At 43.2% G+C, this 20,861-nt stretch overlaps 1 protein-coding gene across 8 annotated transcripts in view; it reads left to right on the plus strand.

The window, feature by feature from the left end:
- RNF152 (ring finger protein 152) overlaps window positions 1-5,132 on the plus strand; it is a 74,573-nt gene extending 69,441 nt beyond the window's left edge. For 6 of the 8 annotated variants that reach the window (XM_065052582.1, XM_065052579.1, XM_065052577.1 and 3 more), the window contains one exon: window positions 496-5,132. In XM_065052582.1, the coding sequence (XP_064908654.1) occupies window positions 724-1,335 (612 nt within the window). In that variant the 5' untranslated portion in view covers window positions 496-723 and the 3' untranslated portion in view covers window positions 1,336-5,132. The remainder of the gene's footprint in view (window positions 1-495) is intronic. The other 2 variants (XR_010470320.1, XR_010470321.1) reach the window with 1 other exon arrangement.
- Window positions 5,133-20,861: the final 15,729 nt, after the last annotated feature.

A 20,861-nucleotide genomic window follows, 5' to 3' on the forward strand; every position in this document is an offset into this window, starting at 1 on the left:
AAATGCATCTGTTTAAACATATTTTTTCTTTATTTTTCTTTCTTTTCCTTACCTTTCATGCAGACTTAGCAACTGAGCCAAATAGCTAAAAATCCTCAGGGGTTTAAAGGATTAAATGAGAACAATTGTTAAGGTGCAGGAAGGGCTGAAAAATCCTGAAAATATGGTGGGAGGTAGATGCTAAAGGACCTGCTTAGTGAACTACAGCCCCACTTGTTATGGGTATAAATATGAGTGGTGGACTGGTGGTTTGGTGGGGATTTTATAGCTGGGGGAGAAAACAAAAGGAGATCTAGTGATGGCTGACACGTAGCTTTGCTGCTGGGCAGTTTGGTGAAGCCAGTGGGAAGATGTTTTCTGGTTAAGGGTTGCAAATTTCTTTCTTCCAGCAGATTACAAGGTCAGCACTAGTTTTTACCTGCACTTAGCTGGACATTTTGTTCCCGCTGCTTCCTGTAAATAACCTGTTCGTTCAAATTTTTCTGTTTGTCTCAGGTGCTGAAAGGTTAAGGCTGGAGGTTTTCCTGCACTCTTCCTAGCTGCTGCTCGGCACTGCCCTGAGGAGAAGTGATGGGGAGGCGAGCTCTGCCTTGAGGAGCAACGCTGGGAGGGCAGGCACTGCCCTGAGGAGAAGCAGAGGGAAGGCGGGGTGCTGCCCTTGTCTGTGGAGTGCAGGGGTGAGGCTCATTGTGAGGCCGGCCGTGCCCCCCTGTGCTGGCCACCATGGAGACCCTGTCCCAGGACTCTCTACTGGAGTGCCAGATTTGCTTCAACTACTACAGCCCCCGCCGGCGGCCCAAGCTGCTGGACTGCAAGCACACCTGCTGCTCGGTATGCCTGCAGCAGATGAGGACCAGCCAGAAGGACCTGCGGTGCCCCTGGTGCCGCGGGATCACCAAGCTGCCGCCGGGGTACTCTGTGTCGCAGCTGCCCGATGACCCCGAGGTGATTGCCGTCATTGCGATCCCCCACACCTCGGAGCACACCCCAGTCTTCATCAAACTCCCCAGCAATGGGTGCTACATGCTGCCTTTGCCCCTGTCCAAGGAGAGGGCGCTACTGCCGGGAGACATCGGCTGCCGCCTCCTGCCCGGCAGCCAGCAGAAGTCCCTGGCGGTGGTGACGATCCCGGCGGAGCAGCAGCCGCTGCAGGGCGGCCTCCCCGCCGAGGGGGAAGCAGAGGAGCCGGACCGCAGAGGCGTTGTGAAAAGCTCCACCTGGTCGGGAGTTTGCACTGTGATCCTGGTGGCCTGCGTCCTGGTCTTTCTCCTGGGCATCGTCCTCCACAACATGTCGTGCATTTCCAAGCGCTTCACGGTGATCTCCTGCGGCTGAGCCGGGGAGGAGGGTGTGCTCCCTGGGGGGTTGGGTTGGGTTGGGTCGGTGGTGGTGGTGATGAAGGTGAAATATTGAGTGAGACAATTCACCGCAGCTTTGCCCAATGACTGCAGAACGCTGTTCACCGGGGCAGCGGTGCGCTGGCCCAGCCGCAGCCCCCGGCCCTGTGGCATCAGGCTCCTCGGCAGCACGTGGAGAAAATCACATCCCGTGTGTGGCGGCAGCGGCTCTGAGGAGGACTGCATGTGTCACCATAATCATTCATCAAAGGGACTGCGACTTACAGTGATTTTTTTTCTTATCGTGTTAAGAGATTAAGGACATCTATGTAGCTGGTTATACTGTAAAGTATACGGTATGAGCTCTAAATGCAGTAGGTTAAAATCAAAACTGCTCCATGTAGAATTAAAGGCAAATTTGTGCGCAACTCTGTACCAGGTGTTCAATGCGAGTCCACCCATGCTTTTTTTTTTGAATGGGGGGAGGGAGACTTGTAAAACCAAGAAATCATTTAGCTTTAAGGCATTTTATATGTTTTAAACTGCACATTAATTAAACCAAGTTAGGGAGTTGTACAATAGTTTTTAAAAGGAAATGTTTTACAAGCAATCATGTCGTTCTGTGGTGTGTGGTTTTTGCCTCTCTGTTTTTCCCCATTTTTTTCAAATACAGGGAAGTGATACTTCCAGCATCTTCTATTTGAAGGAGCTCCCAAGCAGGGAAGCAAAGTGGGCTGGGAGAAATACCTAAAAATACAATGAAAACACTCACTTCTGCCTAACTGGCTTCACATCGAGGATAGCTTTGAATAGTGAACATTAGTCATACTGTTTTGCTTTCAGTCTGGCAGCAGGGCTTCCCAGCGACCTGGACTTCGTAGCCATTATGAAGTGGGTCATGAGAAGTCCTAGGACTGCTCCTGCAAGGATGTGATAGCAAATTGTTCTTATTTTTTAATTTTTTAATTTTTTTTTCTAGAGGTTGGGTTTTTTTAATTGTTTTAAAAGAATTTAGGCCTTTTTTACCTCCCTCTTTCCTTGGAGATGCCATTGTGCTCCTATGGATGGTGTGACAGAGGGGTTGCTCTAGGAAGCCTCACCATCCCAGCTGAGGCCAAGGACCCTTACATGCCATCATCTAGTAAAGGGAGGAGAACCCAGGCCAGCCTAACCTTCTACTGGGTGGGCTACCCCTTCTAAACCACTGTGGCTGTCCTGGTGTCAAAATGTCTGGTTGAGCATAACAGAGCCTTTTCCCACATTTCAGTCTTCTAAATGTTGGTGTTTGTAAGGACAGATTTGAAAAATACAGAGGAAGTGTCTCCCTCCAGCTGAGAGTGTCATGAAACCCCAGTCACTTGCAGTTCACTTCTTGGAAAGAGCCAAATTCCTTTACCTTCACTGCAGTACTGCCTTGCTCTAAGCAGCCCTGCTAGCTTTAGCAGTACTGCTCCTGAGTAAAATATTGCTTAGTGTGAATCTGGGTATTTGGCAAGTCTGGAAGCTGAAATTTGTGTGAGATTTAGGGATTGGGTCAAGGGGCACTTGACAGACCTTTAAGACAGAAAAATTCATTGATTTGCACTGCTGCTTTTAGCAAGTTCAAAGTGTGACCTCCCTGAAGCATGACCTCTTGTTGTCTACCTACTGCTCTTTCTAATAATTAGTTAGAGATTGCTCAATGCCATATTATAACACCGGAGGACGTAATTTTGGCTGTGCACTGCCTGAGTTGGCCCTATAGGCTTCAGTGGTTTTCTGGTTATGTCACAAAATCCAGTTGCTGGTTCACAATAAACATTCTCAGCTAAGACTTCTGTCAGAAACATACCTCTAACTTCATGCTGGATTTCTTCCCCTCCCTGTTCCCAAGCCACCATTTTCTTCCTTGATTCCTGTTAACTGAAGAATAGCATATACGGTGCTTAATTGTTATGGTGTGTGTTGGGTCATGTATGGAGAGGAACCATTGTGCTGATTTTTATCTACTGTCATATGTATGCGTAGCACAGAAAAAAAAATCCTCAGATAACACATTCAATGCCTTTTTCATGCAAGACCCACATGCAGTATGCCTTGAACCTGGCTTATGAGTATTGTAATTACATGGACACCTCTCTGCAGCATGGTTCATTTGGTTGCAGTAGGGAACAGCAGGTATTCCAAAATGTGTCTTGTGAATGTGCTAGTCTGTTGTTGCCAGTAGGCAGCCAGATCTCTGCTCACATCCAAGCTACACTGCTTGTTGTATAAAGGAAAGCCAGTTCACAAAAAAAAAAAATAATCTTGCCTTTATAAGATTCTTGAAGAAGTGACCAGGTACAGGACTCGACCCTCTGTTGCCTTATCCCCTGTAGCAACTGCTGGGTGTACCAGGAGCATAGAGCATAGCTGGAAAATGCTCCAAGAGTAGCACTGATGTGTTTTGCATCAGCTTCTGCGTTTGTTTATCCAAGTTGTCAATGACTGTGCAAAACCGTGAGGCAGTTGAAGAGCATGTCCTGGAGTTACGGTGCTGGTAACGTCAACCTCCTTCCAGCCATACCTGCCCGGCTGAAGCTCATGAGGACAGCGTTTCTCTAGCGCTGCGGAGAATGGCTGTCTTGAAAACCACCTCTCTGTCCCTACGTGAAGGGTGCAGTAGGAAAGAGAAATCAGAAATTAGGTTAAAATACCACACTGCATAACACGTTATGCAACAGGCAGACCTGGAGTTTATCCGGTATTAACGACGTAAGTATTATATTAGCAGAATACCATCCTGTATTACGTAACACAGTACATTGTTTCGTTAATATGAATTTCCTGTACTTTTCGTGCCTGCTGAAATGCATGTTTGACCTAATTTCTGATCCAGACATTTGCCTGTTCACGGCCTTGTGTAAGAGCAATAAGTAGAACCTCAAGATCTTTGCCTGCGTGTGTGCGCACGGTGTGTACGTTCATTCCCTTTTATAAATAGGAGTTCTGGAGATGTTTTTGTTCTGGCTTTAGACTGTGACTATCATTTTAAATTTGCAGCTGCCATATCATGTTGGATCACCTAGCTTTTTTGCTGACTTGTGTAGAAGTGGACTAAATAGTTCGTTGTAATGTTCAGTGTTAAAATGTTTCTCAAGTATGTCGATAGTCATAGTACTTTAAAAATGCAGTGCAATCTGTCTCATTCCTCGGTCTGATACCTGGCATTAAAAAGTGATACTGCTATGTACACCTCTAATTTTTTTTTTTTTAGTTATTTTTAAAGAGCCTTGTCCTTGTAATTTTTCTCTGTGGAGAAACACGGTTGGACTTGTGGTAAAATCATCAGGTTCTGGGCTGGTTTTTGTTCTCTGGTGTCCAATAACAAATCACTGCCCAGTTCCACCAAAAAAAAGGAAACATACTGTGACACGATACTGTTTGAGCAACCAGAATTTATGGTAAAACTTGTAGGTAATTACTCAAGCACCTGCATTTTTAGAGCAAATAATTCTGTATGAATGTGTATTTATTTGCTTGTTTAATGGGAAGGATGTATGTGGGGGCTCCCAACTTCCGTTTTGGCTTGTGCTTTCCTGGCAAACAGACTTTAGGGTTCACTCTGTGAAATTTTGTTTAGTGAATTTTAAAAATTCAGAATATGCAATTTTGGTATGCAGGACTTTTTTAGGAAATTGTGTGTTCAGTGGTTGTTCATGCTTAACCAAGATGTAAAGGAGCCTGGGTGTTTTGTAAACATGAAGTAATCATGAGTCCAAAATTTCATCTTTATTAATGAAGTCCAGTCTGAATAAAACATTAGCAGGACAAGAATGATATCAAGTGAATTATGGTACTTCTGTTACTTTGCCATCAAATGAAGGGCATGCATGGGAATTGGGGCAGATTTGCTCCATATTTTACATTTTAGCATTCTAAGGCAAAGTGTTAAGTGTGGGTCGTGGTAAATACTAAAAGGTTGTTCATGTTTTAATTATCTTGGAACACAGAATTATAGCTGATGGTTACTGAGCCACGCAACTTTATTTTTTTTTGTTTCTTTCTGCTTTAGATTACTTAAAAGTTTTAAGTAAATGATTTGCATATGGAAGTGAGGGATTATTGGCCTTGAGCATGTTTTGTACAGACTGGCACGCTGGCTCCCCCTTCCCCTTAGGCCCCTGCTTCCCAGTCACATCGTTGTTGCTGGAGCCCTAGGCAGCCAACCTTCCTAATACCAAGTGCTTCTCTGAGCTCTTCTGCGGGTGTCCCAGTCTCTAAAGCTCCAGGCACCAGTCTACTGTGCAAACTGGTCCATGTCTCCATTTCCTGGATCTTTTCACAGCAATGCATAATGGAGGATGTTGCCACCTCCAAGCTGTAGAAACAGGCTGTACCCACCATCCCCAGTGAAACTGCCCCCAGGGAATGCGGCCTGCCGGTATGAGACGCTTGCATGGATACTGCAGGAGAAGTCCCTATGTAAATGTTGGGGTTGAAACGCTTCCATATGCTAGTTGCACAGAAGATGTGGCTTGAATTTTTTTTTTCCCAGACTTTTTTTATGGGTGGATGGAAGGGGGAGGGAGGGGAGAAGGTACATGGCAGCAAATGAGCCCCAGCATCATCTGGGAGGCTGTTGAAGGATCTGCTGGCCCTGAAGGCAAAGGCTTTTTGTGCAAGAGCTTCAGCAGGACAAGATTGTCTGGAAATGCTGCAATGGATTTAGTGTGTTAGTGACCTTTCTGGTGCTGTACACTGTCCGTAGGCCGGACAGCTGGGGCTGTTGTATTCTTTGTCACTTTACCTCTTGCATGCTCATGTCAACAAGCAAAGCTGCTTGCTTCATCCTCAAGTTGAACGATTTTACAGACATTTCTTAAATTGCCCTGAGGATCTCTAATGAAAAGATTCAGTGAAATTTGATGCTTAATACATGTTCAGAAAAATGCGGGTTTTTTCCAAGCATTTTGTTCTGCTTCAATACATTTTTATTTTAGTTTTAAATTTTTCCTATATTTTTTGTGCTAAGAATATTCTTGAACATCCGAGACAATTCCAAGGGATTAGGTAAGATCCATGGCCAGAAGAAAATATTTCCTGTCTCCCTATCCATCCCACAGTCCCATTCATGTCTACATAAGCCTGTTCTCACTCTCCTCATCTGTATCACAATGAAGCACCTAAGCATGGAGGTGAAATCCATGGAGCCCCTATACACATGGGCACAGGGATGTATTTCCATGATCAGGGAAGGGTATGTGCACAACACATGCTTGCATGACATGGAGGCCAGGAGGATTAGTAGAAGGGCCTCAGGCTCTTGCATCTCAGGAAGGTCCTGGTGCGGGGATGGTGAGGCACTGGGATAGCTTGGTACCATGAAGCCCAGGTATTGCTATTTGGATTTCACGTGGAATGAGTCGCCACCCCCGCTGAGCTGTCTCCTGTAAACCCAACTCCTACTATGGCTGGATGTGACTCGCTGCTCTGCAGGTGACATCTTGTGTGGGGTTCAGGTGAGGAGCCACATCATCACTCTGTGCCTCCACGCTGGAGTGTCCTCCCAGAAGGGAACAGCCAGATTCCTGGGCTTTTAGTTTTATTAGGAGTCTGTAAGTTCAAGTGGAGGCCTTTTGAGACATTGCTGCATAAAGCACACCTGAAAGCTTCAAGGCAACATATGGACTTGACCTGAAAGAGTGAAGAAAGGGTGCAGAAGGAGAAGGACACCTGGAAATGAGCAAAGGATTAGGCAGCAGCCTGGAAATTCAGATTGGTATGTGCAAAACCATCTACTGGGCATGTTTTGCAGTGTCCTGCATATGTCATTTCTGTCAAATTGTATCTCGAGAATGGCAGTGAAACTCCAGATCTTGCTTTTTTCATTCAACCAAACGTTGAGCTGGGAAGCTGTCTGTTTCAAAAGTGCAGTTTTCAATCTAACTGAAAAACTGGATGGGTGTGCAGAAATTTTTTAGGGTGCTGAATCATCACTGAAGCTCAGGACTCGGACACAAGTTGAACAGGAATTTAGCAGGTTGAAGTTGGGATAGAAAAGAAAACAGAGTCTTGAATTCTCTGTGCATGCAGATGTGTTGCAATATTTAAAATAAAAACTTGTTTTATTTTTGTGTGTGTTGACTGAACATAGAAAAGCAGGTGGCCGTCTACCAGGATGAATAATGAAGCTGATGAAGTTGGTAATGCCAAATGGTGAAAGACAGGATTTATTGAATGTGTTAGATCTGAGAAACTAAAAACAAAAGAAGTGGCTATTTGGTATACCTGTTGCATTTGATTTACAAGAAATTAAACAATAGGGTTAGATCAGGGATCTATAGCTTTCTGCCTTGGTCTTTAAGACGTAGTAAATAAAAGAAATGAGAAACCTGAGTAGTTTCATGCTCAAGGTTATTTACTTGCCTGCCTTTGAGAATTACAAAAAGTTGTGTGTGTGCTGTCACTGTGCTGATGGGTCTTGGAAACATTGTCCCATAGGTGCCTGCGTGCACTGACTAAGTCTGAACTGTGGGGGTTTGCACATGCTTGAGAGAAATCTGGATCTGCCTCAAGATCTGAAAAAAATCTTCCTGCACCAGACATTTTGAATTCAGGTTGACGTTGTAAAGCATGTGATCTCACTTCGACGTATTTAATCACGGTGGTGGATCTTCGGATACTTTCAAAGCAGCATGTCATGTGGTAGACGCGTGTGGCTGACTAGGAGCATAAAAGGAAGCTCAGTTCCCAAGCATGGCTAATTTGCTGATTTTACTGCAAATGAATAATTTCTTGCTTAAATTATTTGGAATAATGGTCGCAGATGTTTCTCAAAGATTTGCTTAAGAAATGTATTGAAATATTTGAGACATGATTTAGGAAAATATGCTGAGAAAGCACTAAAGCATTAAATCTAAGGAAGATGAAGAGATTTGGTCACACGTGATTAACTACTCTCTTGAGTAGAGGTGGACTTTACACTTAGATGTTTCTTTCCTGATACGTGGCTAGCCTACATGATTCTTAAAGAACATTTGAAGTTATAAGCTTTGCTTTGGGGAAGGTTTTATTTTGAAATTTGAAAGCATATTGACTAGGAAAGGCTCTGTAATACCCCAGGGCTGCTGTTCGCAAGCACTTGAGTGTAAAACCTGCGGTTCTATAACTCCTGTATTTAACTGCTCATTGTACATAGCTGAGAATTCTTAACTCATGGTGGAAAAAACAAAAAAGCTTACAGTTTAAACCCACACCAAAACCCACCCTAGGAATCCAGAGTGATGATGACTTAAAAACTCTGGAGAAATAAATTGAATTCTGATCGCTTCTTTCCTGCTGTGCTGAAATGCTGAGGGATTTGCTAAACCTACAGGCTGATAAAACCGAATCCCTGCTTAATGATTATATTTGCTAAACTGACTAACTGCAATGGATACACAGAGTGTTCTTTCTTTTCCTTTCCGACCTCCTTTGGTTTAGAGAAGACAAGATTTGGACAGTTGTAGCTGGATTGAACAGTGTGATAAGAGTTGTAAAATGTTACCAGCAAGGAGTGTGGTTTTGTGATAAACAAAGAATAGTAACTCTGAACGTCTTCCGGCAGCCATCCAAGCAGAACCAGCATGCAGCAACTCCAGCAAACCCCTGGGATCGAGAGAAATGTTGTCAGGAGTAGTGCATAAATGAGGATATTTTTTAATACCCTAGATACTGTCTGTGTTTGTTATTGCTGATGTCTTTGGGTTTGGTTCTTTCTTTCATCTTTTATAACAAGTAGCCTATAAAGCACTTCGTACTGCCTCCTTACGAGCTTGTCATCTCCTGTTTCTTTTCCTTCGCCCCGTTTTCTGGCCATCCTGTTTCACTGCAGATTTGTGAGGAGAAACTTACCTTTGTATATACTAGCGGCTGCAAATTTGTACTGCATTGTCAGTGATGAAAATGGTAACCAGTCTTTAAAGAAACAGGAACATCTTCAGGGCTCCATTCAGATCCTTATTTGCAATACCCCTTTGTCTGCTCTTATTACCATAGTTCCTCTCTAAATTACTATTTTGAATTATTGTTTCTTTACTGTAGCCCTAATATTTTTGAAAAAAAAGCAGTATCAAAATGAGAGAAAACAACTCAGAGACCAGAAATCATTCCCACAGTCTGATTTTTGATTTTTAAGACCATTATTAACAGCTTTTTTTGTTTGTTTTTTTTTTATGTTCAGTGTATTTGTGACATTTATTTTGCGATTCCACTTCCTTTGGTGGGAGAAGGAGATAAGGAAGAAGAAAATCCATATTCATGGCTCGGATTAGGTCTGTTGAGTTTCAAAATGTACATATGTGCTTCTGTTTTGTAATACCTCATAAACCTCCTAACAGCTGAAAACTGCAATAGCACCAAAATCTTAATGAAATGTCACATGCTACCTGTTAAGTTTAAAATACCTGCTGAAATGTGCAGAGCCTGGACTTTCTGGATGTCGAGCACATGGAGCACTATATGTGTAATTAGTTGTGACTGCCAGTTCCCTGAGATCAAACTTGGGTCTTATGCCTCATTTAAAGCTGTTACTGGACTTGGCCTCTGAGGATCTCTGTCATATGTGCTATATGCAGTGCCAGTCCTGGTTTTATAGATCTAAAGCAAACAGCCTTTGATAAGGAGATATTTGCCAATTTTGAGGGCAAATTATAGTTCCCTTAAGAGATTGTTAAATGTGTGATTGGGTCAGTGACCCGACTTTTGCCAGAGAAAGATGGGAATTGGGTTAAATCGACATGGCACAGTCCAACCCCTCTGCATTTCCGAGGAGAGGAGGTGGCCTGGGGTGGGTGTTGAACTGGCTGAAACATGGACATGACCCACCACAAGCTTCAGATGGAACAACGAGCCCACAAGGACACCCTGCGATTGCTCTCCTTGCTGGAACGCTCCAACAGAGCATCTCTTGGCTAGAGCCTGGGGGCTTACGGTTCCTTTGCTGCAGATACAACTTTTAAGGTTTAAAAGAAGTGTGAGACCCTTTCTGGAAGATTCCTTCAGTTTTCTAAGTCATTGCAAACATTAACTGGAGAACCTCTCCTTCTCTCCAGCTTCAGGGCAGTCCCCAAGCAGGCTGCCTCCTGGCAGGCCTGCTGCTCAGATGCTGTTTGTGGTAGGTTCTGAAAAAGCATTTCTCATCCTTCCCCTTCCTCCCCCGGCCTCATTTTGCTTATAATTGTTTTGGTAAAACAGAAACAGGCACTAAAAAAAAAAAAAAAAAAGAAGAGTAAAGCTGTTCCTAATTCAGGCCACGTTTATACCATCTGTTCCGTATCTATTTAAACTCTGTCAGGAGAAAGCAGAGGTGCCCCTGAATTTCAGCTACGCTCCAAATGAATCCCAATAGGCTCCCTGTTTCGGAGACTAAACCTTGCTAAGTATTAATAGAGGACCTTTGAGAATAAAAACGTTTTTAAGTCCCAGGAGTGGGCAGATGTGGTGGGTGGTTGCTGGAGAGCGAAGAGGGAGCAGCGGCGGCCTGTGCACCACAGCGGGGGCTGCAGTGAGGGGGGCACGACCAGCGCTTTGCTGCAAACACGCACACGTTCTCCAAGGGAGCTGCCTGTCAGCTTCCCAGCGTGTATTTTGAGCCCCTTGCTGTTGATATTAGTTTAGATTACTTCAGCTACGGCATCCCTAATCGCTCCAAAGGCATGACAAGTGAGCTGTAATCTAAAGCAGACCTGAGAAGCCCATCCCACAGGGCCTGTCTTTGCACTGCCCCTATTAGCAAAGGTTTCTCTATTACTAGGAGAGATAGGAAGGAGTGGGGATGGTTGGATGGATGTTTTCAGTGAATTCAAATAAACTTCGACAGGTGTTGAAACAAAAAAGGCAAAGGATAAATACTGAACAATCTTCGTCAGCTGAAGTGTTGTCAGGACAGCTTTCAAGCATGAGCTAGTTCCCTCTCACTGCCAGTGCTGAAGATGTGTGTACGTACTCATGCACTTACTACGTTAATTAAAACAAGAGCCGAATGAGGGTTTGGCTCTTGTTCTAAGAATCCAAGGCAGAAATACCTCCTCCTGCCTGGTAGTGGCAATGTCCTCTTCCCTCCCCCTCTGGACTTTCAGGCTCATTAATAGTTGTACCAGAATCCGGGAAGGTTGAGTCTAGCCTCGGGCACGCAGGTAGTACGTGGCTCCCCTACAGCTCTACCACCCTCTCTGTTCCTTGTTTTACACTTTGTTTTACATGGTTCCTTGCCCTCCCTGGGCTCCCTCCCCACCCCTCGTTAATTATATTCTAGCTAAACAAGCAGGCTGGCACTGTTCAGTGGCTGTGAACTGAAGTCCTTGACATGTTTCAGAAGCAAGAATACATATAACTTGGTTATAGACAATTTCTCCTTTATTTTCTTGTGAAGGGTTAACCAGCCCCTACAGATCCCTGAGCTGCTGGGCTGCCATGTCAGAAGTTTGCCAAATATTGACTTTATAAAGGTGAAATCAAAGTGCTGTCAATAAAACTGAGTGTCTAGAGAAGCATTCTTTGCTTGCTTTGTCTGTCCTAGAAGGCATCTCAAACACTACTGAATTTTTAACCACCCCTTTGCCCTCTGTTTTAATACATGGTATTTTTGTAGGCCATTCTCTGGAGTCTTGTCCTTTATATGTGTGGAGGTGCTGATATTATGAGAACTGTTCAGGCACATTTGCTATGATTAAAATTCTTCAAAATGATTTTCAATAGACAAGTGTGTGCTTTTCTTTTTTAATTCAAAAAGTAAAATTGGCTGGGACTTTCACTCATCGGTTCCACTGAGAGCTTTAATAGAGTTGCACAGTAATAAAGGAGGACTGAGATCCTCAGCCAAGTTTCAGATGGGTGGAGGTGACTTTCAAGTGGTCCATCAGAAAGCTGCTTTCATGGGCTTGTGAAAGAGAGGGAGAAAAATGAATGGGTTGCACCCCCCTTCTTTCCCTGGGCAACTCTACTGCTGCAAGTTCGATACAACTTTAACCTTAAGTTGGGCACAAATCTCAGTCCCTTGGGACAGGAGCTGCTGTGACACCTCCCTGTGAATGCACTGGGATACCTGAGCATACGTGGGCTCATGCACACACAAGCCTATGCTCGTGTGTACGTCTAGAGATACTCTCTTACCTCCTTAACTGACACACATCCTTATAAACATGACATTAATGGGTTACTGGTATTAATGTAAGTCGAATAACTTCAGAGGAGCTCTGAGGATTTACAACACCCAGGGCAAGGACAAATAGATCTAGATAATTTTTTGTATTCAGCAATCTAATGTTTCAAATGAGTGTAATGCCATGAGCAAAAGTGCAGCTCATTTTCCTTGTAAATCTTCCAATTTTAAGCCTGTTTTCCTATGGAGATGAGACATGCACACTCACGCTATAAGTCTGTGTGTACCTTTCCACTGACCTTTCAAATTAATTTAACATAGTGATAACCATCTAAAAGATAATTAAATTTCTGTTTTGATGATGTTTGGGTAGAAGACTAGAGGGAAGAGAGAGATCTTTTATGCGCCCAGTGTTTGAAAAAGCTACAGTGTGGACTCGAGTTGTATTAGAAATTAGAAAATCCACATGAGAGATGCTCCCCAATAAATGACTCAAACAGAAAACCAACTTAAATTGGAGCTTGCATTGAACAGTGAGACAGCAGTGCACAGGAAGTTAAATTTTATTTATGCTTCTTTTAATGTAATTCCTTTTCTTTGAAATGCTGTCTCCTTTGGCATTTTATATATATATATATATTTCAGTCTTGAGTGATGAATTATGGTGGCACAGCTTGTCTGTATACAGCCTAGTGCAAGTGGAGTTTTGCAGTCGCAAGATACTGAATCTCTCCATTAGTAGTGCCATGACACAACTTTTATGACATCACTTTGCATTTAGTGACTTTAATCAATTAAGCTTGAGTCACCCAACTTCACTGTAATGGGACAAACACCAATTGGCAGAACTGTGCAGGAGCATCCTCAAAGAAGGGAAATGCTTGAAGATTATGTGTTTTTCTGTTGGTTTTTTTTTTTTGATATCCAAAGCAAGGCTACGTCATTCATGATAGCTTAGTAAATATGATTGTTTTGGCTGGGATGCACTAAGAGTTTAATTAGGTTTTTCAGGTGAAGTGATAACCTGAGGAAAACCCATGAGGCTTTGTGCCCACGAGCTCCTCTTCTTCCAGCCTGCAATAAGAGTAGCTGACATCGAAACTAGATACAGGCAGATGACAACTGCCCTGAATTTGCCCTGGTTATGCCACTTAGTTGGAGTACTGAGAGAGTAAGGGAGATGTGATCTGTGGAGGAGAGAGGGAATTATATTGGGAGTCAGGAAAGCTCTTAGCCGAACAGAACAGGCTGAGATCAAAAGAGGCAGTTTCGCCAGTGCAAAATTTGAGTGGTTAAGGGAGAAAAGGCCCGAGGGAGACTCCTAATGTGACATGAAATACTAATATACAGTAGATCCCAGTCTAACAGACAAGGAAATGTCAGGATCCACTAGAGCTCTTAATTTCCAGGCTAGATGGAAACATTCTCAGCAATGGTTTTTCTTCTTCTATGCCATCAACAGACAGGTGTAATGGACATTTCCAGTGTCTTTAAATTCAGTAATGCCAAGTCAGGCTTCTGAGCGAAACTGAAAAAAAAGGGAATTTTATGATTTTGGGGTTGTAAATCTCAAATAAGGGAAATTTGTACAAAGACTTGATGCATTGCTTCCGTGAGTAAAAGCCTTTTTAATGTTATCAGGTTGACTAGCTTAAAGAGTGCTAAGCACTGAAAACACACCTGGGGAGCAGAAACTGTGTTTCAGCAGTCACTGCTTCAAATAGATGGAGAAAGAGAAGGACGAAATAAAGAGACTGACCTAGGCTTACCTGGGGGTCAGATAACCATTAGGAAATCCAGCCTCCCCTGACTCCTGCAGTTGTGGCTACATTGCTGCACCCACAACATGACAGTTGCATATGGTACTGCACAGTGTGGATAAGCATCCCCCCAGCAGCAACCTGCTCAGCCCTTTGTGTATCAGGCATTGTGTGGGGTGTATGGGGAGAGCATGCAGCGTGGGTTCGCTCTGCTGATAGCACCTCTTGGTGTGATGTTGCTGCGCTTTTCTGAGTCAGAAAGGAAAGCAAAAAGGGACTAGCGGTGGCCATTCTGCTGCTGGGCCCTCTCTCTGTTGCCTGTGCAGGAAGGTGGGAGGAGGCTCCCCAGGACTAGTGAGGCAACAGCTGCACATAAAGGTGTGAAAGATTTTGTCTCATCAAAACCACCCCTTTGCTGCCAGCTGAAGGCATTATAAAAGATTGCTGGTGGCTGAAGTCTTATGCAGGAAGACAGGTTAAATTATTATGGTGTTCCTCATGGTATCCTAGGCAATGAATCTGTGAAGCAGTGAAGTGGGTTGTTGCTTTCACCACAGAGGTATTCATCACAGTAGCCAAATTAATGACTGCTTTTCAAAAGTTTCTCCTGCTATCTGAAGGACTGATTTGCTGCCTGCTGTTTATTATCGGTGACATTTTTAAGCTTCAGCCAGGTGAGTATATAGCTGTGTGTGTTTAGCCCCTGAATACCTCCTTCTTAACCTTGATGCTGTTCCTTGCTTTGTTTTCTTCTTTTGGTGGGCTTGATAATGATGATATTGTACCAATTTACCTATCGAAGAGTCTGTTACTTATTTCGCGTGTGGCTATGCTGGAGTGAGTTCCCTCTACTCCTTTGAGTGGGCATGCTTGCTAGTTGACTTTATGGTGGGAGCAGTAAGGCTGTCATGTTTTGTTGGTATTTTTGGCCATATGATGTGCATTTGAAGGTGTAGCATAAGGATCTCTGTGGCATCAGGGAAGCCAACAGGTCAGATATGTGGCTGCGAGTGAGCTTTTAAAGCCCAAACTGGAAGGCATAGTACTGACCAGCTGGTTTGCTTTGCTGTCAGTATTAGATGAATACACATCCTGAGCTGGGCTTAGTCTATAGAGGTTATTGATAGTGCTATCCTGATCTGGGGTTATCACATTTTTTTTTTTCCTCTATGTTCTTCTATCACCTGTCATGGACTGAGAGCTGTGGAGCAACAGTTGGAAGGCTGGAGGGAAGGGGCTGAATACAAAATGCAAGGGGTTAAATTGATCCTTCAGGAAACCTTACTAAGTAGGAGGGTGTTGGCTGTGTACCCTGCCACATCTGAAAAATGTATTAGTAGAATAAATACAGCGGTATGGCTGACAATGAGTACACAGTGGTTTTCACTTGGACACTTTTACAACAGAATATCAAGTCTCGTAACTTCTACTAATTAATTTGAAACTTTCATTAGCTTTATATACAGCTCTTGCTGCTGAGGCATCTGAATGCTCAGTGTTGTTTTCAAGTCTGATGTGCTCAGGATGGATCAGAATCTCCACACTTCAACAAATGAGATGTCTCCTTCAGAGTCTGTGGGCCAGCTCTGCATCCTACCTGTATGTAGGAATAAGTTTTTAAAAAATCTGTAATTTAGGACATATTCAGGGGAATCAAAATACATAAGCGTAAAAAAAAAAAAAAAAAATACCCAATGTTTTTATCCATTTGCTGCCCTAGTTAGAGAGCCAGGACAATTGTCTGTGGCATGCAAGCAGCTCCCAAGCTACTGTTCAGCTCAGCCATGTCCCCAGCCTAATTAATTGGTCACAGGCACAGATGGGGACAGTAATTGCACTAATGTATCACTTTTGACCAGTCCCAGTCATGCCTACATAAGGGGAACAATCTAACTCGTGCAGCTTTTTGTGGTCGCTCTACAAGGAAGGTGGATAAATCATGAAGAAGCAAGATGCCTTGTAAGGAGAGGTTTGAAACACTGGGACTAATGGTGAGTAAAATACTCTCAGCATGAGTAAGTATTACTGAACAGCAGATTAACACACTGTGCCCAAACGCTTATCTAAAAGTAAGTGTTTTCCTCTACTTACGCCCTGAGATTCTTGTCTCCAATTTTGTTTGTTTAGTTTGCTTTTTCTTTTTTCTGTTTATTCAAATATTGATAGGGGAGAAGTCTACACAGAGACCAAGGTATGGATAAGGTCTGAGTAGCACGTTAAAACAAAAGCACTTGGGTGGAGTTCAGCTGTTAAATCTTAAGGCTATACTTAACTTATTATTGTCTTCGGCTGGGTTTGAAGTACTAATGTACTTAGACAAGAAAACAAATTCACAATGCCTTAGTTAGGATTTCCCGCTCCAGGAAGAACTAGAATAAGCAAAACATAGCCTGAAACAAGGCCAGGTTCCCCTGGGATGTATTAAAAGTGAACTTGTTGAAATAAAAACACTTGTGTGCTGTTAAATCCCCTTTGGCATGGGTTGCTGCAGGCAGACACTCAGTCCCAAGGCTGTGTTGCAGGGTGGCGGCAGCCCAGCAGGAATGAGTCCTCTCCTGTCCCAGGGCTGCTGTCCTGGCTCCTTTTGCTGGAGCAGCAGCCTCTGGCAGAGCTGCTTCAGCTTTACCCCTCTCTGTAGGTGAAACCACACCTGCCCCTTGGTCAGTCCCCATCAGCCTTGTCCTGTCTCACAGCTCCCCTACCAGCCCAGGCTGCTCTCACTGATGTGCTCTTCCCTGGAGGCTGTCTCAGTGTTGGGTTCAAGGATAACCTCTCTTGCTTCTGCATTAACCTTCTGCCACACCACACAAGGGAGGCCCTTGTTTATCTTTTCTCCCAGAACTGGGAAGTCCTATGACACATTTGGAGGTCAGGAGGTGACTACATTAGTGTATGAGGCACCTGGACACAGTAGAGAAACAAATAGCAGCACTGCTTTTTGACCTCAGCAATAAACACATGGCCTTTTTCAGTGCTTGTAGGCAGAATATTGAACATAGCAGGGTACTGCTGGTACCGAGCATCCTCTGAGATGCCTAATGACCGTGCCCTGCTCACATGCTTTGGGCCATGGTAATCAACAAAGCTGAGAGCAGCAAGAAAATTTTCCTCCTGGGCCAGGTGGGTGTTTCATCTTTTTGTGGGCAGAGAAGTTCAGCTGCTGGGATCACCTGCACACGTTGTCTGAACAGGTTAAGACACTGGAGACCCATCAGGCAGAGGTGATACCTTTTTTCTGCTTTCTACAGGTGCCCCATAATTTGGCTTATGGAGGAATGATGCATACCTGTAGCAGCAGGATGAAACTGGGAGATGAGATGGAATTAGGCTAGATACCCTAAAAATCCCTGCTACCTTTATGTTCTGTAATGCTATATTGTTTGAGATGTGTCACAGGGTTATGCTGCAAGAAAAAACAAAACAAAAACACCCCCCCAAAAAAAACCCAACAAAACAAACCCCAAACAACAAACTACCAACCCTCCAGATTATTCATCCTGCAGACCTTGTGCAGCAACTATCTTAAAATACCTTTTTAAAAATATGTTGAAGTCTTGTTTTTAAATGAAGGCTCTGACCTTGATAATCTGAAAATACATGGCTGAATTCAAAATAAACTGCTTAAAACTTGTTTAAAATATGGCCATGCATTATTTAATGCAGACAGACACTTCAGAATATGATTTATATGAGAACCATGACAAAACTGAATTGCATATTAATGTATCAAATCAAAACTGTATATTAATGCAATTAAAACAACTCTTTTGTTGCTTTGAAAATTATTTAATGGTTGATAAGTTCAAAGGCAAACTAAAATGAAAATTTCAGGTGAACATGGTTTTGTCCTTTGCTTTGGTAACATAGTTTTCAGTGTTAGTGAACTGTTCCTCTTGTATGCCTGTATGGCTTTAGTCAGACAGCAAGTATGATGTCGGTATTATGTCAGAATTGGATAAGGTTGTTAACAACAATTGTTCCTTGAAAATATTCGTATGAAATAATAAAAAAAGCAGTCAGGTGTTCTTTCACATTTATCCAAAATCTATGTGTAAATTCAGAAATAGCACAAGCTGAAATATTTTATAAATGTACATGTGTATAGATACATGGGTTTGCATGTGTATGTGTATATACATGTATGTGTTTAATGATATACATGCTGGAAAATTTCACATGGCATTCCCCGAGAAGCCTCGGGAGTGAGCACAGAATATGTTTTTGTAATGTTATAAAAAAACTCATAGGGAAAAGCTTGCAAAAACCTTTCATATAAGATAAGGTGCAAGATTTGACTCTTCAATACACCTCACCTCGACATGGAGCTTTCCAGTTTTGCAAGGAGTGTTCTCTCTGCTCTTTCACTCTTCTATGTATGTGCACATATGGTTAAAACTTATGTGATGTGACTCCAAATTACTTGATACCAGTGCTCTAACACTAATGCAACGCAAGTTGATATGTGTTATACACTGATGTAATATGTGCATTTGGAAAGTTGAAGGAATACTTTATAATAAAGCTGGATGGACATCATAGCATACCACGTATTATCTGTGAGCTCCTCAGTTTATTCTCAACTGTACTTTTTCGCTCAGCACTCCTCAGGGAAATTACTTAGAGGCACATGAAAGTCAGAAGTATGGTGAACTGTGGCTCAGCATGGCTCAATGGAGATCACATAGATCTGTTTTCTTTTTGTTAATTTTTGTTTTTAAACTCAAAATAAAAAATACATTTGTTGCCCCTGCACTATTAAGGTAGTTGCTTTTGCTGCTGTTCTTTTCACTAAGTATTGGAGGGGAACAAACACAAGTGAACATTCCTGAACTCATTACCCAGTTAACAGAGCAAATGAGGAAGTTTCTAGCATGTTTTCTCTGCCAGCTGGATGCAAATGAGGCTCTTTCCCATTTCTTGTTGTTCTCTTGATTAATGTGACCTTCCTTTTTTGCTGCAACACTTCATGGACTTCTTTTCTCTCCAGCTTCTCCAAAGTACAGCTGCTGCTAGAGCACGTTTTCACACTTACAGTCTGTACTCTCTCAAGAGCACAAGAGACACTGCAGAGGAAAAATTTGTACACTTAGATGTGTAACTTGGAGCTGGATCCTGAAAATGTGCAAAACATCCAGTGGGAGGCCACATGCTGGGTTCTTACTGGGTAAAAGAAATTGGGTTTGTGGTGGTTGGAGGCAGGAAGTTTGCTGGGAAAATGGCAGTGGAGTAAATGCCCCTTTCATTAAGCATATGTACCTGTAACCTAAGCTGAATTGTTGAGATTTCTTATAGTACAGCAAGTTACGTGTCATACCTTTCATTATCCTCTCTGCAGGTCTTTCATATTTTTCCCCTCACTTGCTGTGCGATGATTCATTTTTCTGTGCTTATGGTTGCCACCTCATGCAGGAGAAGAAAATATCATCATTTCCAGGGTAATCTTGCCCATAGAGTTTTGGCCACCATGCAAAATGGTCCAGCTTCAGACTGAAAAGCACCTGTAAGCTATATGATGGGCTTCCTTCCACTGACATTTCCCAGAACAGAGGCTGTCAACTGGAAAAGTGCTGTGCAGCTGTGTTTGTTCCTTGGAAGTTTTCGGGCAGAGTCCTGAAAGTGTTTGCAGCTGTGGAGTGGGAGTGAATGAACATTGGGGCTTCCCCAAAGCTCTGCTGTACCACGGGGCTTGTCTGGGTTGTGCTGGCAGCTGATCTGGTTTTGCCCCTGCCAGAGCTGCATGGCTTGTTTTCAGCCACAGGCACCTGCTCCATTTGTAGTTTGCACAGAGGAGCTGTGCTCACAGTCCATCCAGAAAGCTCGAGGATCAGATGGCACCTCTCTCATTCCTTACTCGTAAAAAGAGAGTGTTTACTTCCAGATTTAAGAACTGTTCTTATTATGGTGTCTGCAGATAGCACTGATTGCAAAAATAAGCTGGATGTAGAAAAACAAAGGCACCCCTCTGGCCTTTCAAAGCAGCAGAGAAGCTGCCACCCAGAAACCATCAGGGACGTGTACCTTTATATCCTGTTTGGAGCCAAAGGGTAGTTACTCTCCTATTAGCTTTTCCGTGAGCTGACTTTCTGTGTATTGATTTTTGTGACCTTCCAACCAGTGTCTGTCAGTCTTCTGCACTGACAGCTTTACAAGGATCAGCTGCACAGTCAGAGCTCAGAAAATGTTTTTATCTTTGATTCTTTCAGAGTCGAATGGGTTCACAAAGTCCTCTGGGCTGGATGATGATATCATTTCTCACCTCCAGCAGCATCATACTTCACAGGTCAAATCAATGCAGCTGCTCAGAGAATCTGAACAATTCAGGCCACAGAATTAGCCTTTAGGGTTCATTTCTGCTTTTGGGGAAGTTCAGGGGAAATTCCTTCAGGATCAGAGTGGCTACTTTTGTGTACACATTTGTTCATGCACTCATCTAAGGAAATCTGGCTGTATGCCACTTATGTTGAATTCCACATTTAAAAATAGCTTTGTTTACGGAAATAAGATATTTGCTTTGTTCATGTTTGTTCCTTTATCTCTGACTGATTGTTTCTGTTTGTCAGCAGCAAGAAAGCCTCATTGTTTTGGTGCTCTGGCTGGGAAGTGTTAAACGGATTCTATTTTCAGAAACCACCAAGCCTTCAAGCCCTTAAGATACCTGCCTAT

Source organism: Columba livia, chromosome 2, assembly GCF_036013475.1.
Source record: "Columba livia isolate bColLiv1 breed racing homer chromosome 2, bColLiv1.pat.W.v2, whole genome shotgun sequence".
NCBI classification, from domain to species: domain Eukaryota; kingdom Metazoa; phylum Chordata; class Aves; order Columbiformes; family Columbidae; genus Columba; species Columba livia.